Genomic DNA, 18,897 nt, shown 5'->3' on the forward strand with positions numbered 1-18,897 from the left:
TCAAGAGAAGGATAACACAAAATTTAGGGTATTGGTTATCCATGAGGGAAAGGCAAGATACAGGATGGTGGAATATATAGTTAGCTATGTTATTAATGTTATTAATGTTATTTAATGTTGAGTTGTGTGATGGATTAAAAAATGTTGATTATTTTCATAAATAAATAGAAAATATCTTGAGTCTTACAGTGTGTTTTTGCATTCACAAATTTGCTGCTTGGCAAAGACATAACTGAAAGAAAAATGATATTAAGGTATTATCAATTAAATATGAGAAAATATATCAGACAAATTCAAATAAAAACAAGCATAAATTGAAATACTAATGCCAGACCATATGTTTAAGGTAAAATGAATTAAATTAACTAGAGAACACATACACACACATATATAGTGTATGTATATATGTTATATACTATGTATATTAGTAAATGGTACATTTAATAATGAAGAAATAATAGTAGTGAATCTTTTTTTTTAAAGATTTATTTTATTTATTTCTCTCCCCTTCCCCCCCCGCCAGTTGTCTGTTCTCTGTGTCTATTTGCTGGGTCTTCTTTGTCCACTTCTGTTGTTGTCAGGGGCATGGGAATCTGTGTTTCCTTTTGTTGCATCATCTTGACCCGTCAGCCCTCCATGTGTGCAGCGCCATTCCTGGGCAGGCTGCACTTTCTTTCGCACGTGGCGGCTCTCCTTACGGGGCGCACCCCTTGTGCATGGGGCTCCCCTACGCGGGGGACACTCCTGCGTGGCAGGGCACTCCTTGCGCGCATCAGCACCACACATGGGCCAGCTCCACACGGGTCAAGGAGGCCCGGGGTTTGAACCGCGGACCTCCCATGTGGTAGGCGGATGCCCTAACCACTGGGCCAAGTCGGCTTCCCCAGTAGTGAATCTTTATAAGCCAAAAACATAGCATCAAAACATATGCAGCCAGACTTATGGAAAAAGATGCTGGAGTATGATTCGATCACAGCTCCCATTCCCAATCTCTAATGATGTGAGCAAAAATCATTTTTAAACGGTCGGGAGGAGGCTGTTGCATCACCAACAATTCCCCAGGAAAGGAACCGCCCCAACTGTTTTGCTAAATTCCAGATAGTGACTCTCAAGGGGGTGAGGAGAGTCTGAATTCAGTACAGCACAGCAGAACTAGCATCACTTACAAAATTATGAGCTTCCAAATCCAAAGCGGATGGAACCAGCTGTGTCCCCTTATCTTTGCCTTCTTTTGACTAGAAGGTGGTAAAAATTACTTCTGGGTAAGAGGCCGGTAAACTATGACAGAAATGGAGTTTCCCAGGCTCCAAATAGAATTGGGAGAATAGCCAGTGAAGTTGTTCCCCGTGAGAACGGGGCTCACCCGAGGCTGGGGCAAGGGCAAAGAGCGACCCTAAACTCTTAGTATTTCCCGTCACCTCTTTTCTTAACCTTAGCGTGCTCTTTCAGGAACTATTTCTCATAGTGAAGAAACAGTTATCTCAAGTTCAGCAATTCTGTTCATTTCACTTGAAGTTTGGTTTGTATTATTAAATTTTGTAAATAAAAAAGGAATTATTTTTATTTAAAAAAAAAAACATCTTCAATATTATTCCAATTTCATGAAAGTATTTCTGTCTATGTAATCTATCTAATGTTGATAATTATTGATGGGTGGTGGGATTTGGGGTAATTTTAAATCCATAGATTTACTTATCTGTATTGCTGAATTCTTTAAAATAAGCGTGTGTCAGTTTACAGACGTGGTTCAGTATGTGTATAAAGAGCCAGAGAGACAGAAACAGAGGCAGAAAACGATAATAGTAACACAGCAATGGCTCACACTTTGACCGCTTCCTGCTTGCCAGGCACTGTTCTAAATGCTCTACATGGATTTGTAGAATCGTATGAAATTGCTGATAGTTGACAACTCGAATTACAAAAATGGCAATTTCCTATCGTTCAACTTCACACTTACTCCTTTAAGATGGAGGCGGCGAGTCGAGGTTTCCAGACATTCAAAGAGGAACGGAAGCGACTCCCCGCTGCACCGAGCCCAGCCCCGACCGGGTCCTCAGCCTTGCCCTGGCACCCTTCCCCCGGGTCAGAGCTCACACACGGCGAGGGCGCTCCTCCGTGCCAGGCCCCTTCGGAGGCCGCATCCACCACCACCACGTGGCCTCGCCCTCTTCGGTTGAGCCCCTGAATGGAGCCACTTCGGGCTTCCAGGATGTCCCCTAGAAACAGAGCTTCGGTGCCCGAGCAATTCCCAGTCGAGTTCCCTTTCCGTTTTGCCCAGGCCCCCCACCCTGGCATGGAAGCAGGACACTCTCAACAGTTTCACGTTTATTTTCAGAAAGTGATGAAGACAAAGGAATACATCCAGACACCACTCTCCGTACAATAAATAGCCTCCCCTGTTCCAAAAATGGAAAAATGAAAAGCACGCGCGCGCACACAACCACCAAGACCTTGCTCCTTTTTTTTTAGGACCTTGCTTCTCGAGAAGTGCACCATCTCCCTTGGCAGCCGCTCCTCTGAACCTTCCTGGGAGAGGGTGGGCCCAGGCCAGCCGCCCCCAGGCCCTGAGCCCTCTCCCTGGCCCCTACGCCTGGCTGCTATCAAAGCCATGTTTATCTATTTTCAGATCAGGGATGAGCACACAGGCAAACAAAACTTTTGAAAGTTACTCCAGAGCAGAATCTCCCATTTCCAGCCTCCCCCACCTGATCCCACCCACCCCACCCAAAGGGAGGAAGCTCCTTTAAATCAAGGCCTTCTTGTTCCCTTATTTCTGTTCTCCAGCCAGAAGCAGCACCAGGTAAATGGCTGTAGATGGGGCCGAGGCAGGGATGGGAGAGCCAGGAAATAGCAAGTGAACCCCAGAATCCTTCTTGGCCTCCCCCTTCCCTAACCAACTCCTGCAAGGAGACGTGACAGAGGGGAAGGCGGCTTCGCAGTCCCGAGCCCGTTTCCTAGGTTGGTTGATGTCTCGATCTAATAACGCTGTCTCTGGTCCCTTCCCCATGCCGTCTGCTCAGTTGGGAAAATAGTTGTAAAACTGGCCTTCAGTTTCCTTATCAAAAGGAGAAGGGGCCCCCGCAGGGGAGGAGCTGTCGCCGCTGGAAGGGTAGGGAGACAGGCGCCTCCTCTTAGAGTCTCCTTCGCCCAGCCCCGAGTCGCTGGACTCTGGCCGGATGGGGGTGATCTCGGTCCACACCGAGGGGGTGCCCTGGTCCTCTGGGCCGCGCCCCTCCGAGGCTCCGGGGCCAGGTTCCACGGGCAGAGTCCTCATGGGGCGGAACCAGCCGGCCGGGCCCATCTTGGGGGGGTACTGCGGGGCCACGGGCCAGCCCGCTCCGGGCGCCAGGACCTCCTGGCCTCGGTAGTAGGACATGGCGGGCCCGGGCGCGGAGGGCAGGAACGCAGGCTTCATGCTGACCGCGCGAAGCTCGGCCTCATAGCTGTGCTCCCGCGGCGCCCCCAGCCAGTAAGGCTGGGGAACCACGTCCTTGGGCTGGCCAGGAAGGTCGGGGTAGAAACGGCCGGGGACAGGGTACTGGTTGGGTAGGAGAGGAGAGTAGTGGTCTCCCCCCAGCAACTGGGAGGTGGGTCCAGGCGGGGAGGGGACGCTGGTGTCGACGGACGCGTACATGCTGAAGAGGCGGGAGGCAAGAAACCAGGGTCACGGAGCAACCTGGCCCCTGGGCCCTCCCGGCCCTCCCTCCCCGCCTGCCTGCCCGCCAGCCGCCACCCCACTCGGTCCCACCCTCAGGGGCAAGGAGAGGATGTGCTGAGGCCGGGTGTGGAGCTGGGGCTCAGCCCAGGAGGCACAGATCTGAAGACCCAGGCTTGGGAGGGACCGGGGGGAGGCCCTCTGCCCGGGTGAGGGGAGCCCAGGGACACTTACGACTCGAAGTTCTCCCGGAATCCTTTGGCAAAAGGGTTATTATCAATTTTCAGCTGTGTGATCTAGACAGGGGGGGAAACAGAGTCTCCTGATCCTGGGTCCGGGGTTTAGGGACCTTCCAAAATCCCTCCCAAGGAAGACCGTGAGCCCCTCCCCCTGCCCCCCCCCCCCCCCCCCCCCCGGCGGCGGCCCTCACCTCGGCGTTCTGGTAGGCGGTCACGGCGATAAACTGGGTTTCTTGGAAAGTGAAGACGTGGGCGTTGGAAGCGCCGCAGGCCGCCTCTGGCTCTCCGTCGTTCACCTCGACGATGTGCAGCCGGGGCTGGTACTTATGGAGGGACTGGAGCACGATCATCTGAAAGGGACAGCCAGGTGGCTGGGGGAGGAAGGGCTTGCAGGCGACCAGTGCTGGCCCCTAGCCAGGCTAGGAAGGGCCCTGAGGTCATCTTGTCCATTCTGCCCTGCCACCAACTGGCTTCTCCTGGGCCTCCCTGTCCCAGAATCTCCAGCCTCTGCTTCTTCTAGCCTCTTGCCTCGATTTCTATCCCCAGATGCCCACCGTGACCAAGGTATAGCACAAGCAGGGCTTTCCTAGGGATCGGGGCACTTGGAACGAGGCAGCTCAATCTGGAGCACTCTGCATCCATCCCCGGGGACTGCTGAGACCCACTTGTGGGCCAGCAGGGCCTGCGCGGGCAGCCGGGAACTCTGGGAAGAAACCCCCAGGCCGGCGGCTGGTGTCTGCAGGGGCCTGCAGAGGGCCGTCGTCTGACCCTCGGGTTCAGCTTCTCTCTCCCCCAAGGTGGCTGGGAAAGACCCCAGGAGCTCAGAGGGGGAGAAAGGCGCCGCTTCCAGAACAGAAGCAACCCACTGGACCATCCCCAGCCCCGGCTCAGCGCGAGGCCTACCTGGGTCACGTTGTTGGAGGCGCCCTTGTTGTTCGTGAGCTTCAGTTTCCCGAAGGAAACTTCCTGACGCATCCAGTGCGCTCCGGTGTTGGGGGAATCTGGGTGGACGTACAGGCGGTTTCCTGTGGACAGTTACCCTCTGTGGCCTGCAGCCTCTGGGACGAGGCCCCTGGGGGGTGCCAAATAGAGGCAGGGGGCCAGGGCAGGGGGAGGCGTGGTAGAGAACCAAGCAGAAGACAGGCTAGAGCAAAGGAGAAGAGGGATGGCAAACCAAGCGGGAGGTGGGATGGGGTGGGCTGCAATGGGGGGGGATGGGATGGGAACTAAACCCTCAGCCCAGGGTTGGGGGCAGCCGGGGGCAGGAATTTAGGGGTTCCTCCTGGACCCACCAGGGGGCGCCCCAGTCTCGGAGAAAAAGAGTAACCTAGCCCTGCTCCCAAGGCAGCGCGTACCTGGCATGCTGCCCTCGGCCTTGCCGCACTGCACCCACTTGCCGCTCTGATACCGCCAGTGGTGCTGGTCCACCAAGACCACGTCCACGAACATCCGGTAATGGCTGGTGGGCTCCAGCCCGGCCACGGTAAATGACAGGAATGGGAACATGCGCCTGGGGAGAGGAGAAACGCCCCCACCCCCCGGGATCCGTCAGCCCCGAGCTCGGAGGCCAGCCGCCCCTGGTCACAGCCCTTGGTGCTGCAGCAGCCAGCTCCCACCCATTCACCAGCACCCATCATAAAACGTTCAGGAAGTCGAAAGCCAGGTGTTAAACACAGCCTTGGTTAAAAATTAAATTACATAAACTTACAATGAAATACACTACATAAAAACCAAGTCCATAATGTGTAGATATTGGCTCATCAATTACAACAAACAAACCACACGATGCAAGATGTTAATAGGGGAAACTGTATTTGGGGGGCTATGTGGGAACTCTCTGTACCTTCTTAGCAACTTTTTTCTGTGAACCCAAAACTGCTCTAAAAATACAGTTTATTCTTTTTTTAAAAACAGTAATAAATACTTAAAAATCATCACTTTTCAATTATTTTACTATTATCTGCACTCTTGAGGTTATTTATGTCTCTTGCATCTGTATAGCAGACTACCATCTAATGTCCTGTACCGTGTGTCTCTTCCCACATCCACGTTGATTGACATCACATGGGTAGCTTGAAATCCACCATGGCAGGAATACTTATGCCACGGGAATCAGCAAACCCTACAGATCAGGGCTTTTTCTTTCTGAGGGCCGGTTCTTAAACACTGACCAGCATTCCACCATCTCTCACCTTAGTCTGCTTCCTGGGTGGAGGGGAGCCACAAGCCAGCCCTCCATAGACGGCTCTTAGCAGGGACTCACACCTCAGCCCCAAGTCCCATGTGGCCTCAGTCTCCCATTCATCCTCTCCACTGACACACTCCAAGTCCCACAGCATGCACCCATATCCCCTCTCTGCCCCATCCTTCCTGGGCCTGATACCTCATGCCTGGGTCTTCAGAGAAGTAGCTAGAGTGGTGTCCATGTCCCTGAAAGAAGACTTTATCAGCCATAGTCTTCACACTAAAAAGACCTGGTTCCCAGGGAAAGTAGAGGAATTTGGAGGTGGGACGCTGCAATAGCCCCTATTAAGCCAAATGAATGGTTTTGGAGAAAGAGGTACTTCCATACCATGACCATCTCTACCACCTCCCCCAGCAGCAGCACCAGCACTACAACCACCTCCATCATCACCATAATTACCACCTACTCCATAGCCACCATCACTGCAACCACAGCCTCCACTATCAGTATCACCATCACTACAGCCACCACCTCCACCATCTCCACCACCAAGACTACAGCCACCACCTCCACCATCTCCACCACCAAGACTACAGCCACCACCTCCACCATCGCCACCATCACTACAGCCACCACCTCTACCACCTCCACCACCATCACTACAGCCACCACCTCCACCATCGCCACCACCATCACTATAGCCACCACCTCCACCATCGCCACCACCTCTACCACCTCCACCACCATCACTACAGCCACTACCTCTACCACCTCCACCACCATCACTACAGTCACCACCTCCACCATCGCCACCACCATCACTATAGCCACCACCTCCACCATCGCCACCACCTCTACCACCTCCACCACCATCACTACAGCCACCACCTCCATCATCACCATCACCATCACTACAGCCACCACCTCTACCATCACCCTCATCACTATAGCCACCACCTCCACCATCACTAACACCATCACTACAGCCACCACCTCCACCATCTCCACCACCAAGACTATAGCCACTGCCTCCCACCATCACCATCACTACAGCCACCACCTCTACCATCGCCACCATCACTACAGCCACCACCTCTACCATCACCACCATCATCACTACAGCCACCACCTCCACCATCGCCACCATCACTACAACTACCACCTCCATCATCTCTACCACCAAGACTACAGCCACCACCTCCACCATCACCATCACTACAGCCACCACCTCCACCATCACCACCACCATCACTACAGCCACCACTTCCACCATCAATATAACTACTACCTCCACCATCACCTCTATCACTGCAAACACCACCTCCACTATCATCAGGACCACAACTGCCACCCCCATCGGCTCAGTGCCATTGTAAGTCCCTTGCTCTTCTAACCCAAGCTGGAAGAGCAGAGTTCTCAGGATGGCATAATGAAGTCCTCATCACAATAACTTTTCTTTTTTTTTTTTTTTTAAGATTTATTTATTTATTTATTTATTATTTCTCTTCCCCACCCACCCCGGTTGTCTGTTCTCTGTGTCTCTTTTGCTGCGTGTTCTTCTTTGTCCACTTCTGTTGTTGTCAGCGGCACGGGAATCTGTTTTTTTTGTTGCATCATCTTGCTGTGTCAGCTCTCCATGTGTGTGGCGCCATTCTTGAGCAGGCTGCACTTTCTTTAGCGCTGGGCGGCTCTCCTTACGGGTGCACTCCTTGCGCGTGGGACTCCCCTACGCGGGGGACACCCCTGCGTGGCAGGGCACTCCATGCGCACATCAGCACTGCGCATGGGCCAGCTCCACATGGGTCAAGGAGACCCGGGGTTTGAACTGTGGACCTCCCATGTGGTAGACGGACGCCCTAACCACTGGGCCAAGTCCACTTCCCTCACAATAACTTTTCATACCCACTCATTTCTCCTCCCCTGCTCCTATGATAAGCACTGTAGGGTGGGAAGAAAAGCACTGGTCCATGAGACAGGAAACTTAAGGGAGGGAGGAGTAGGGGACCTAGTTACAATTTGGGGCAGGCCCTGACTCCCAGAGCATCCCAGAACAATGTCCCCAAGAACCTTGGGTTGACCCCCAGGAGGGCGTTGTCACATTCCTGTCTTTCCCAGGCTCTTCTGGGGAGAGGAAAGGAGACTTATTGGCCCTCTGACCCTAGACAAATTAATTACTAAACTAAACCTCAGATTTCTCCCCTGTAAATAGGGAGAATAACTCCTGCCCAAATTACCTCTCAAATCTATGACATTCAAAAGATGTGAAACACAGCCCATTGTCCTTCCCATCCCACCTCCCTCCCAACCTCCGAGGCTCAGAGCTCTCAAAGCCCTCTGGCCTGGCTGAGGGTGAGATCCCAGGGGCTCAGCTCAGCTGGGCCCGTCACCTTGAGAAACCAAAAGTTAGGCACTAGGCCTTGTACAATTGGGGGTGGCAGAATATTTTCAATCCATTTCTACATCTAACTCATTCTACAGCCATGGTCAGGTCGCTTAACCACTTCTGGTATTGTAATTGATTCCTACCCTAATTTGTAGGCACAAAGGAATGGAAAAGAACATACTATTTATGAGCCTATATTTCTATACCAGCCAGTTCACCAACCAGTCAGTGGTGGTTTGGAGTTATGTGCCCCAGTCCACAACTTACTTTCTTTTTTTTTAATTTTTTTTCCCCATAATTTATTCTTAATCCTTTCCTATTCTTAATCCGTTCCTGCTGTTGTGAACCCACTGTAAATAGGACCTGTTTTATGAGGTTACTTCAGGCAAGGTGTGTGGTCCAATTGAATTAGGATGGGTCTTAATCCTATTACTGGAGGCCTTACAGATAAATTCACAGAGAGAAGCCACGGGGAGCAGCCAGGAGCTGGAAGTCAACGGAACCCGGAAGATAAAGGAGAAGATGCCACCATGTGCAGTGCCACGTGACGGAAAAGTCAAGGAACCGCATAGATTGCCCGCCACCCAGAAGATACCAACCCCGGGAGGGAGGAGGCCGCCCAGCCTCTGAAACCGTGAGTCAATAAATCCCTGTTGTTAAGCACCCCATTGTATGGTATTTGTTTCAGCAGCTGGGAAACTTAGTCCTTTGAGATATAAAATGTTACTTCTGATTCTATATTTGAAGGAACAGCCTGAGAGAGGTTTGGCAACGGTTTCTTGGTGGGAAAGCAGAATCAGGGTCTTCTGACTGCAGAGAGCACGCTGGGGTCTCCTTCCCTCCACCCTGCTTTCATTTCTAGTAGAGGGAAGTGGAAGAGACACGGGAAGATCATGGGGAAATGGGAGAGGAGAAGGGAGGTCTGTTTCACCCTAAAAGTCTAGCATCACCACGAGCTATAATCCCAAAATAGCACAGATTTACATCTTCACTGGCAAGGAAAAGGGTGTGGAGATGGATATGGTGCCAAACTGAGTCCGCCAAAACAATCCACTTAACAGCCACCATTCCACTCTCAGAGGACAGGGTCCAAGACCCCAAACCCCTCCACGGCCTCCAAGGACTGGCCTTCCTTGACGGTTCGCAGGATCCCATATCCCATCCCAATCCTGAACACCTGGCGTGCGCCACTTCACCATAATTGATTAAGTGTGAACTAAAATAACAGAGAGATAGATTTTGTCAGTCATGTTGGCATAATGTTTAAAAATTGTTAATATATCTAATGCCGATAAGGCGGTGGGGAGACTTGTCCTCTTGTCCACGGCTGGCAGAGGTCTAAGTGGGTACCATCTTTGGGAGGCTAGTTTGGGGATGCCGTGTACCTAAAATGGGCTTGGCCATCAAGGGACTGACACCTCCTACCAACCTCAAGCCCACTTAGTAGAAGTCGGCGGCCACTTGCAAATGACTAAAAGAAAAAGCACAGCTGTATTCACCTCCCTCAAGAGAAATGAAGCCAGGCCACCCTAAAATAAAGTAGACTTAAGCCCGAAAAAAAAAAAAAAAAAAAAATATATATATATATATATATTTAAAGAGCTAAAATGTTTTCAGAGGCAGAATGTGGAGAAGGGAAAACATTAAAGGCTGTGAGGCCAGAAAGGAGCCTGTGGGGCTGAAATTATTGTTTTATCAACCCCTAACATCACACACATACACAAATGCAAATTGAGCTACTTAACAACAAAGCTACCAGAAGACCCGAAGTTAACTTAATTATAATAATCAGCCAATCACCCCCAGAAAAGTGGAGGTTGCCAGCAATTAATACACACCCATACACCCACACACTCGCAGAAACACCGGCCTCTCTCTTCCTCTACTGAGAATGTCTACCATCATCTATTAGATACTCTCCTACACATTCACCACACACGCACTGCCACACACACGCCAACACAAACCCGTAGGGGACACTCTCAGGCTCTCCAGGTGCTCCACAAATACACAAGCTTACAGGCCCCGAAAACCTCCAGGTGGATCGAGCCGCTGTTTCATCAGCGTCCCTCTCCCAGCCCATCCGAGCTGCCTCGACCAGGCTCCGAGCTGCCTCAACCAGGCTCTGGACCCTGAGACCAGCCCCCCACGCCACAGCCCATTCCTGCCCAGGGGGAGAGGGTGACTCCCCTGGTCCCTCCTCAGGGATGGCCTAGGGTGGGTGGGAGAGCAAGGGCCCGGGAGCGAGGGAGTCAGCCCAAGGCGAAAAGGGCTGCGGGGCTGCGGGGCTGCGGGTGGGCCTCAGGGTGGAAGGATTTTTCAAAAGGGAGGAAGGCAGTGGGTGAAGTGGCAGTGACTGGAGGGTCAGTGGAAGGCACGGAGGGCCAGGCGAGCCTGCCGAAGCAGGAAGACAGAAAGGAAGTGACTCTCCGAGCCCAGGTCTTCCTTTTCAGAAGCCTGCAGCAGGAGGAAATGGCCACCGACTTCCCAGAGCACTGGAGCCCGACTGAGAAGACTCGGGGCGCTCGGGGGCTGGGGGAGCTGAACTGGGCTGCTTCTGTCTCTTCCTCCCCAGCCTGGGGACCCCAGGCACGGCCCAAGGGGCGACATCAAGGGAAATGGTGAGGGCGCTACTGCCCCTGCTGTCAACAGGGACTCCCTGATGCTGAAGTAGCCCCTCGGGACAGATCGAAAAGGGTGAGGGCTGTGGAACACACACACATTTATGAGACAATCAGGGAGACTGGGGATTTAGGAATTTCTGATGATTTTTTTTTCAGGTGCGATAATAGAATAGTGTTTATTTTTAAAAAGATATTTTTAGAGCTGCATAGAGAAGTGTTTAAGAATGAAATAATGCATTGTCTAGGATTTACTTACTAATTACTTATGATATTACTCTACTTACTGTATTACTAATATCGCGGCAGACGGGTGGGGTGGAGGCGGGTGAGGATAAAGAAGCAGCAAGATCAGATCAGTGTTGACCACTGGTGAAGCAGAGTGACGGGAACGCGGAGGTCCACTAAAAGTAAATTTTTCTCTCCATTTTTGTAAAGGTTTGAAAATTTTTTTGCACTTTTTAAAAGTAATGTTCTTTTTCTAATTTAGTTTACAAAAAAGGGCATATTCCTTCCACAAGAGTCCAGATCTTCCTACGTAAAAGAACCATATACTAATTCATATTACAATCATGATTTTAGACTACTCATTATCATTAACCCAATAGACAAGCGTCATGAAGAAGGAATAGATATGACTTCCGTAGCAGGAGTGAGGTGTAAAGCTAGACTACTCTGCCCGTGGTTTTCTGATAAAAGTTGAATTACCTTACTAGTTTAGCTGTTGCGTTTGAAATTTTTACTGCTACTACTACTAATAATAATAATAAATAAATGGGTGGATCTAAAAGGGAAGCGACAGAATTTGCCATGAGAGAGATATTCAGCAAGAGTGTAAAGGAAAGAAGGAGGCCACAGAGGGAGAGGTGGCCATGGCCCCTCTGAAACACGGCCACTCAGCCGGGCAGCCAGCCCCGCACCAGCCAGACCAAAGTGCTGGCCTCTGCTCCCCACCCATCCACGAGGGGTGCCAGGGCCAGGGTGGGAAGGCCCCGACAGCCTGGCCCCGCGACAGAGTGGCAGGCTAGGAGGTACGAGTTCTGGCCTGTGTGTGACCGTGTGCAAGCCACTAGACATCCCGTGCTTCGGTGTCCCTGGCCGTGAATTGGCCTAGCAAACACACGGTGACATCATGGAAGTATCAGGGCCTTTGGACAACATGGTGGCTGTTTTTTACTGGTGCCCATGGGGTTCAGGGGACAGAAACCCAGTCAGATACCACCTGAGTTCTGGTGCCAGCTCAGCCACCAATGGCTGGGTGACATCAGAAGAGTCTCTTGTCGTCTCTGGGCCTGTTTCCCTGTCTGTGCTGTGAGAAGGTTGGACAGGCTCTTCTGGGCAGGCCCACAAAGCTCCCCCACCGCACTGGGACCAGAAGCCTGGGCTGCGCTGGTGGTACCAGAGAGGGACTATGTTTCCAGGGAAGAGAGGGGAATTCTCAGAAGGCTGAGGGGATAAAGGCCGAACCATAAAAGCAAATCCCAGTTTTCCTGGGCTCATCCCAGAGAAAAAGGAACAACTCAGCAGCTCCAAGCTGACCGTGGTTGGCTGACCGGTCCCTCAATCCCAGGCCACCCCCCAGAAATCACCTGGAGGGAAGAAGGCTCCAGCAATGGCCAGCTTGAGTGCCAACCCGGTCTCAGCGGGGCCTGCCCTCTCACTCGCCAGGGCGCATACTTGGTGTCCACTCTCCAACCCTTCAGGGCCTCAGACCCATCAGGACACAGCCCCTCCCCCTAGAGGCCCTCGTTGGCCCCCACCCCACCGAGACCCCCATTGGGAGGGGAACACAGGCTCTCACGCACACACACAACTAGGGGTGTTGCATACTAAACAAATACCATGCAAGTAGCAAGTTTCTCTTTCTTTCCCCACATAGGAGCTTATACCCGGAAGCAGCATCCTCAGCCCCAAACCCTACCCCCACACACTGGGGCAAGGGGTCCTCCCTCCCAACTCCCCCCAGCCTGGACCAGTGACTTACCAAGCAGGGCTGTGCACAGGCTTCTAGAGGACGGGCCCCCAGGGTGTCAGCATGCAGCTGGCCGCCAACCTGAACCCCTGGGCTAGCTTCAGCTGCCCAGGCCCACCGACACTTGTGCCCTCCAGTAGGGGCCTGTGCCTAGAAGGGACCTGTGCTCTCCCTCAGCCCCCCCAGCCCCCCCTCCCCCACCAGACATATGATCTCAAAGTACACCCGGAAGGGAAACTTGGCCACTGCTTCTCTGTGTCACCAAATCCAGCCTCTCCCCGTCCCCCCTCCAAAGCCGACCTGAGTGCAAGAACAGCAAAGGGGCTGGGGGGGATCCGGGGGCTTGTTACTGTCCCCACACTGCAAGGCTCTGGCCTCCCCTCCATTCCCCACACACAGGGTAAGAGGCACTCTGCCCTGTCACCCCAGAACGCTATCCTTGCCCCCTCCAGGCCCCATACCACCCCCTGCTCAGGCAGGACCAACGGGGACACACGCCAATTCCGGGTGAGCCCATGCACCCTTCTCCTAAACCAAGATAACTTCTCTGTTCGCGGGTCCCATCCACCTCCCGGCTGCATTCTCTGGCTTGTTGGAGGGATGCCTTGGAAGTAAACAGCCCCTCAGAACTTCCCGTCGTCCCTGCAAAGTCGCCCACCCCCACCCTGTCCTCTGCCACCTCCTAAAGCTTGAGCCAAAACTGCGAGGGACATGGAGACGTGAGCAATGAACGTCTAGAGAGAAGGCGAAAAAGAAAGAGAGAGAGAGGAGAAAGGGCCGTGTTCCGGCTCACCGTCCCTGCTTGGTGATGATCATCTCCGTCTGGTGCTGATTGAACTTGGACCACAACAGGTGGTTGTTGAGCGCGACTCTCAGCTTTCCGGACACCTCCAGCCCCGCGGGCAGCGCATAGTCCTCGCGCGGCCCGGGATAGAGGCCGGCCCGCGCGTCCAGGGCCGCGTAGCCCTCCCCGGGCTGGAAGCCCTCGGCGCCCGCCGTCGGCGGGTACGGCTCGCCCGGCCCGGGGAAGCCGGCGGCCTGGGGCCGAGACGGGTAGGCGTAAGCTCCCAGGAAGCGGCCCGAAGGAGCGGGCACTAGGGCGCCGCCAGCGTAGGGCGCCCCCAGGCCGCCGCCCCCACGACGGTCGGCCGCGTCCTGCGCCGCTGGCTCGGGGTAGAAGTAGCGGTTCTGCGCGTCGGCGCCGGGCGCGCGGCCCTCGTCGCTCACCGGCATCGGCTCGGTGCCCGTCAGCATGTCTCCGCACCGGCTCCACGAGGCCCATCCGGGGCGGGCTGGCACCTCCCCGCAGCCGTCGAGGGGCGCTGCGGCCGGGCCCCCGCGCGGCGCTGGGGCGGGCGGGAGGGTCGGGTCCGCGGAGGCGCGCGAGGGGCGGGGCCAGGGCCCCGGGGGCGGGGGGCCCTCCAAGCCCGGGCTCGGACGCCTGGGTCCTGCGCCCGCGTTTGGCGGGCGCGCGGCAGCTCGCCGGCTCCTTCTGCCGCGGGCCGCTGTCACTAGCGTCGCGGCGCCTTTGCTGTGGCTTTATGAAGCTCTCCGGGCCCCCCCACCTCGGCCCCGCCCCTCCCCGCCCCCTCGTGGCTAATACGAGGCAAATTCTCCGCGGTCGACTAGGACCGGAGGGTCCCCGTGTGCCCGGTAGTACTTCTAGACCTTGCCTTCTGGAAGTGCCAGTCCCTCCACCAGGAACGCCGGGCGCGTTTCTCTCCCCTGGACCCTCGGGGAAGTCCAGCCATCCCTGAAGGCGCCCCTCCCAGGCCGGCTCCTAGGGGAGGCCTTCAGTGATGGCCCAGGTGGGCCTTCTGGCTTGGGTCTGCTTGGGCCATGAACATTGAGCAGCTATGTACTGATGCCTACCGTGTGCCCAGGCTCTGGGCTGAGTGGCTTTGCGGGAAGTGTTTGCCCTTTTCCTCCCCGCCAGGGGTCCGGGCGGAAGGCGTCCCGCGTACCGCCCGCCCCGAGGCAGACCTGGAAGCTGGGGCCGCGGAAGAGCCCCTCAACCCGAGCGCTCCGCAGCACGGCGCCTTCGCCTGGTCTCCACCGCGCCGCGCCCAAAGTTCCCCACCGCGGCGCGGCGGCCAGAGGCAGTGGCGAGAGCACAGGCCTGCGCTGAGTGCTCAGACAGACCCCTCTGCCTGTCACCGAGGTGTGTGTGACACGGGCAAGTCACCTGCCTTGCCCGTCAGCCTCACGCGCGTCAGAGGGGAAACAAATGGATCTCCTGCCCTTCAGAGGGCTGAGCCTTCCATGAGGTGGGGTGCGCCGCGGCGCGCTCCAGCCTGTTGTTACACCTCGAGGCAAACGCTGCTTTGATCTGAGTCAGAGCCGGTGACAGGAAGGGAACCCACCGCCTGCTCCAGAGGGCTGCCTTGGGCGTTGGGACTACGGAGCTTTTCTCCATTTTCCTTTTCTAACTGATGCAGGTATATTGCTGTTACAATGAAAGCAATCCTACCCCCCCCCCCCCAGCTGAAAATAGCATCATTGAGAGTTTTCCTGTGCATACAGATAAAACCTACTCAGAGAGAAAACTTAAGCAAATTGCAGAAAAGCAGAAGGATCAGCCCTTGTTCCAGCCTCTCGGAGGCGAGCGGGATTGACATTAAAGTTAACACCCTTCCAGACACCACCACATCTCTGCCTGTCTTTTGCACACACACACATATACACAGATACATAATTTTATACAAACGCTACACGTGCTGTTTTGTAACGTGTATTTTTTTTTCACTCAACAAGGTGCCATGGAATTTTTTGCAGGTCAATTTATAGATAAAGATTTACATTTAAAGAGTGTTTTGGAAAACACTTTAAAATTTTCATCCCGTTAAAAGTCAACCTCTCCGCACCCCACTTCAGCCCTTTTCAGATCTCCCCCCTGAGCTCTCTACAACCCTGTCCCAGTCCAACAGGGTTCACCCTACGGACCCCAGGGGGACCCTCTGCTCCCAGCCAGAGCTGTCCTGAGAGGCAGGCTGGCAGTGAAGGCGAGGTGGGGGGCGCAGGAGGCGGGCAGGGGGCGGGGCCCAGGAGCAGGGAGGGAGTGAGAATCAGCGCATCCCTGGAGACTGAGGCTGGGTCCTTGAGAGCACCTGAAATGGGCACTGGTCCCGCCTTACCCACCATTCCCCTTTGCCTTACGGATCGGGGAAAGGTTTTGCCTGCGTTCTAGGAGGACAGCAATGCTTGAAAGAGAGGGTGGCCCTGGAACCCTTGGCTACTTTGTGGGAAGCATGAGAGATTGCAGTATGACTCCTTCAGTGACTGATTTCCCCAGGAGACATGAGATTGTTGAGTGCCAACACCTCTTTGGGGGTCATTTTTGCTAAGTGCTTGGCTGGGGAAAGCCAAAATAGGGTCTTGTTCCTGTCTCTCACTCCCCTTCTCATTTCCACCCTAGTCCTCAGGTCAAGTGGCCCATCTGCTGCCTGGAAACAGGACGGCCTGAGCTCCCACCCAGCTCTCTGGGCAGGAGGGGGCCTGGGGGCCTGTGTGCAGAGGAACGGGGTAGATGGGGGCAGTCTTTCTGTAAACTAACAGGCTATTAGAGGGTCCCACAGCCTGTTCCGTTAAACCTGGATCCTTCAATCCCCCACAACCCTCCCCAATTACTTCCACCCAAAAAAGAAAGTGCTTGTGAAAAGCGGGGGCTGAGTGGGCCTGGTGTCACCACCGCCAGTCCCGCCCCTGCCAGCTTGGGTGAGAAGAAGAGCCCTGGCAGCGACACCTCCTCCTCCTGCTGCCACCTCACCCCATTCCCAGGCTCAGGGCTGGCGAGGTGGGACAGGAGCGAGGAGACGAGCCCCCTGGGATCCCCTCACCTCCCCGTGGCTGCCCGCTCGCAGCCTGTCTCATCCCGTGAGCACACTAAGCATCAGAGAGCTGATCCTAGGCCGGGGAGGGGCGGGAAACACGGGGTGGGCTGTCCCGAATGGGAGAGACAAGGCCACCACCAAACAACACGGCTCACGAGGCAGGCTGCTTGGCAGCTGTGGGAAACTCACACGCCCATTCGGAGCAGAGCTGCGCCGGAACCCAGGTCTCCTGACTCCTGATCCAGTGCTCTTCCCACAGGGGTTTTGACCTGTCTTGTGTGGAGGGAGAATAATGACAACAAATGAGAAGTCAAGTGGTTGCATTAGTAAAGATTTGGAAAACAGGAAAGGGAATCGCCTTTTTTTTGCCAGCCTAGGCGCTAGTTTTTTTTTTCACCCTGGAATATATCTGAGGTCTCTTTTCAAGCCATTTCATATCAAGACTCAAAACGAGTGAGAGGTGGCCCTGCTGTCACACACACCTGCTACATTTAGGTAGCCACCTGGGCCAGGGAGCTGATGGAGTGCAGATTCCTGGGACCCACCTCTAAAGATCCTGATGCAAGCTGTGACGGGACCCCAGAATCTGAACTTTTAAGGACTCCAGGAGAAGCTGGACTCCAGGGAGCCCACACTTTCGACTCTCAGGCCCCCTCCCATGTTGCTCCAAGTCACATCCCATCCTAAGACAGGGTGCTCCGAGCTCCCTTGGTGGGGAGGAGGGCAGCTTCAGGCCCTGGAAAGATTTCTTTATCAAAGCTCCAGAACCAGACAAGGCCTCGCCCTAGACTGTCAGCTGGCTCCTGGCTCCTCTCCTTGGTCCCCACCCAGGGGCCCTGCAGGGTTGGATGGACCCACAGGGCATGGCAGGGAGGGCTGAGGAGCATGTCTGCTGGGGGGAGGCAGGGTGGCTGCTAGTGGGAACACAGAGCAGGGACACCAGGACCAGGGTCCAGCCTTTGAGGTTGTGAGAGGGTCCACACGCAGAAGCGAGGGTTAGTGTTTTGGGGGGAAGGGGCATGAAAGGAAAGAGAGAGCAAAATGAGAGTCCTGGGCACATTTCTGAAAGAGGTTTAGAGAGAGCAAGGAGAGGGACCACAGAGTTAGAGACCCAGAACGTGACTCAGTGAGAAAGTTTCAGGCCAGGCAGGAGGGAGGTGCTAGAAAGGAGAAGAGAAGACACGCCAGTGAGAGAGGACTACAGAGGATGAGAGGCCTGGGGGGGCGAGTGGGGCAGCTGGTTGGAACCCCCACCTCAGCCTCACTGGTTGTGCGACCTGTGGAGTCTTTTAACCTCTTTTGGTTTCCTTAGCAGTAAATGGGGTAATAAAACGTCTGTGAAGACTGACTGGCCTCAGGTGACGAATGAGGGGCGGGTGAGGCTGATGCCAAGACAGAGGCTGTGCTGAACCACCCCTCCATTCTCTACGCCAAGCCACCTGCCATCCTCCCCTCCCCCATTTTAGTGGCTTTCCTATCGGTCCTCTACAGGGGATCCTTGGAATCCATTCCCCAGCCTCCACTCAGACCTTGGGTCAAGGGAGAATCTCTCCATTTGTAAGACCCTATCTCAGACAGGGACAGGCTCCCCCTTCTGAGCCCCAGAATCACCCGGATCCTGACTCACTGCAGCCTTCGTATTGAGGCCAGACCCCAAAGTTGCCAGGGTCCCAGAGATGATTAGGGTTAGCCCCGCCCCCTGAGACCCACCAGCACGAAAGCCGCAGGGGAGTGGGGGCAGAGCTCCCCAGCCCCTCAGCCACACACCCCTCCGGTGTGGACCCGCAACGCACTGGCCTGTGCACACACACGTCACTCATGCCTGCACGAAACCCCTGGGATCCAGCCCTGCTGCGCCCCTTCTCTCGTCCCAAATCCAGCCTCCCTGAGCTCCTTGGGCACCAGACTCAGCCCGCCCCGCCCGCCCTGACCCCCCCGCCGCCCTCACTCTGGGCCCAGACTGCCAGCCCTGCAGAGAGCATGGCCGGAACTCTTGGATTAACAGCCAGGGA

General features: G+C 54.8%; 1 protein-coding gene across 1 annotated transcript; it reads right to left on the reverse strand.

Annotated features, from left to right (window-relative positions):
• Positions 1-2,312: 2,312 nt before the first annotated feature.
• TBX21 (T-box transcription factor 21) lies at positions 2,313-14,505 on the reverse strand. Its single transcript, XM_058284094.2, is given in 7 exon segments — positions 2,313-3,635; positions 3,890-3,951; positions 4,086-4,244; positions 4,798-4,919; positions 5,250-5,404; positions 13,849-14,319; positions 14,321-14,505. Coding segments are annotated over 7 exon segments (1,605 nt in total). The 5' UTR covers positions 14,338-14,505; the 3' UTR covers positions 2,313-3,016.
• Positions 14,506-18,897: the final 4,392 nt, after the last annotated feature.

The sequence above is a fragment of the Dasypus novemcinctus genome, chromosome 21, assembly GCF_030445035.2.
Source record: "Dasypus novemcinctus isolate mDasNov1 chromosome 21, mDasNov1.1.hap2, whole genome shotgun sequence".
Taxonomy (NCBI): domain Eukaryota; kingdom Metazoa; phylum Chordata; class Mammalia; order Cingulata; family Dasypodidae; genus Dasypus; species Dasypus novemcinctus.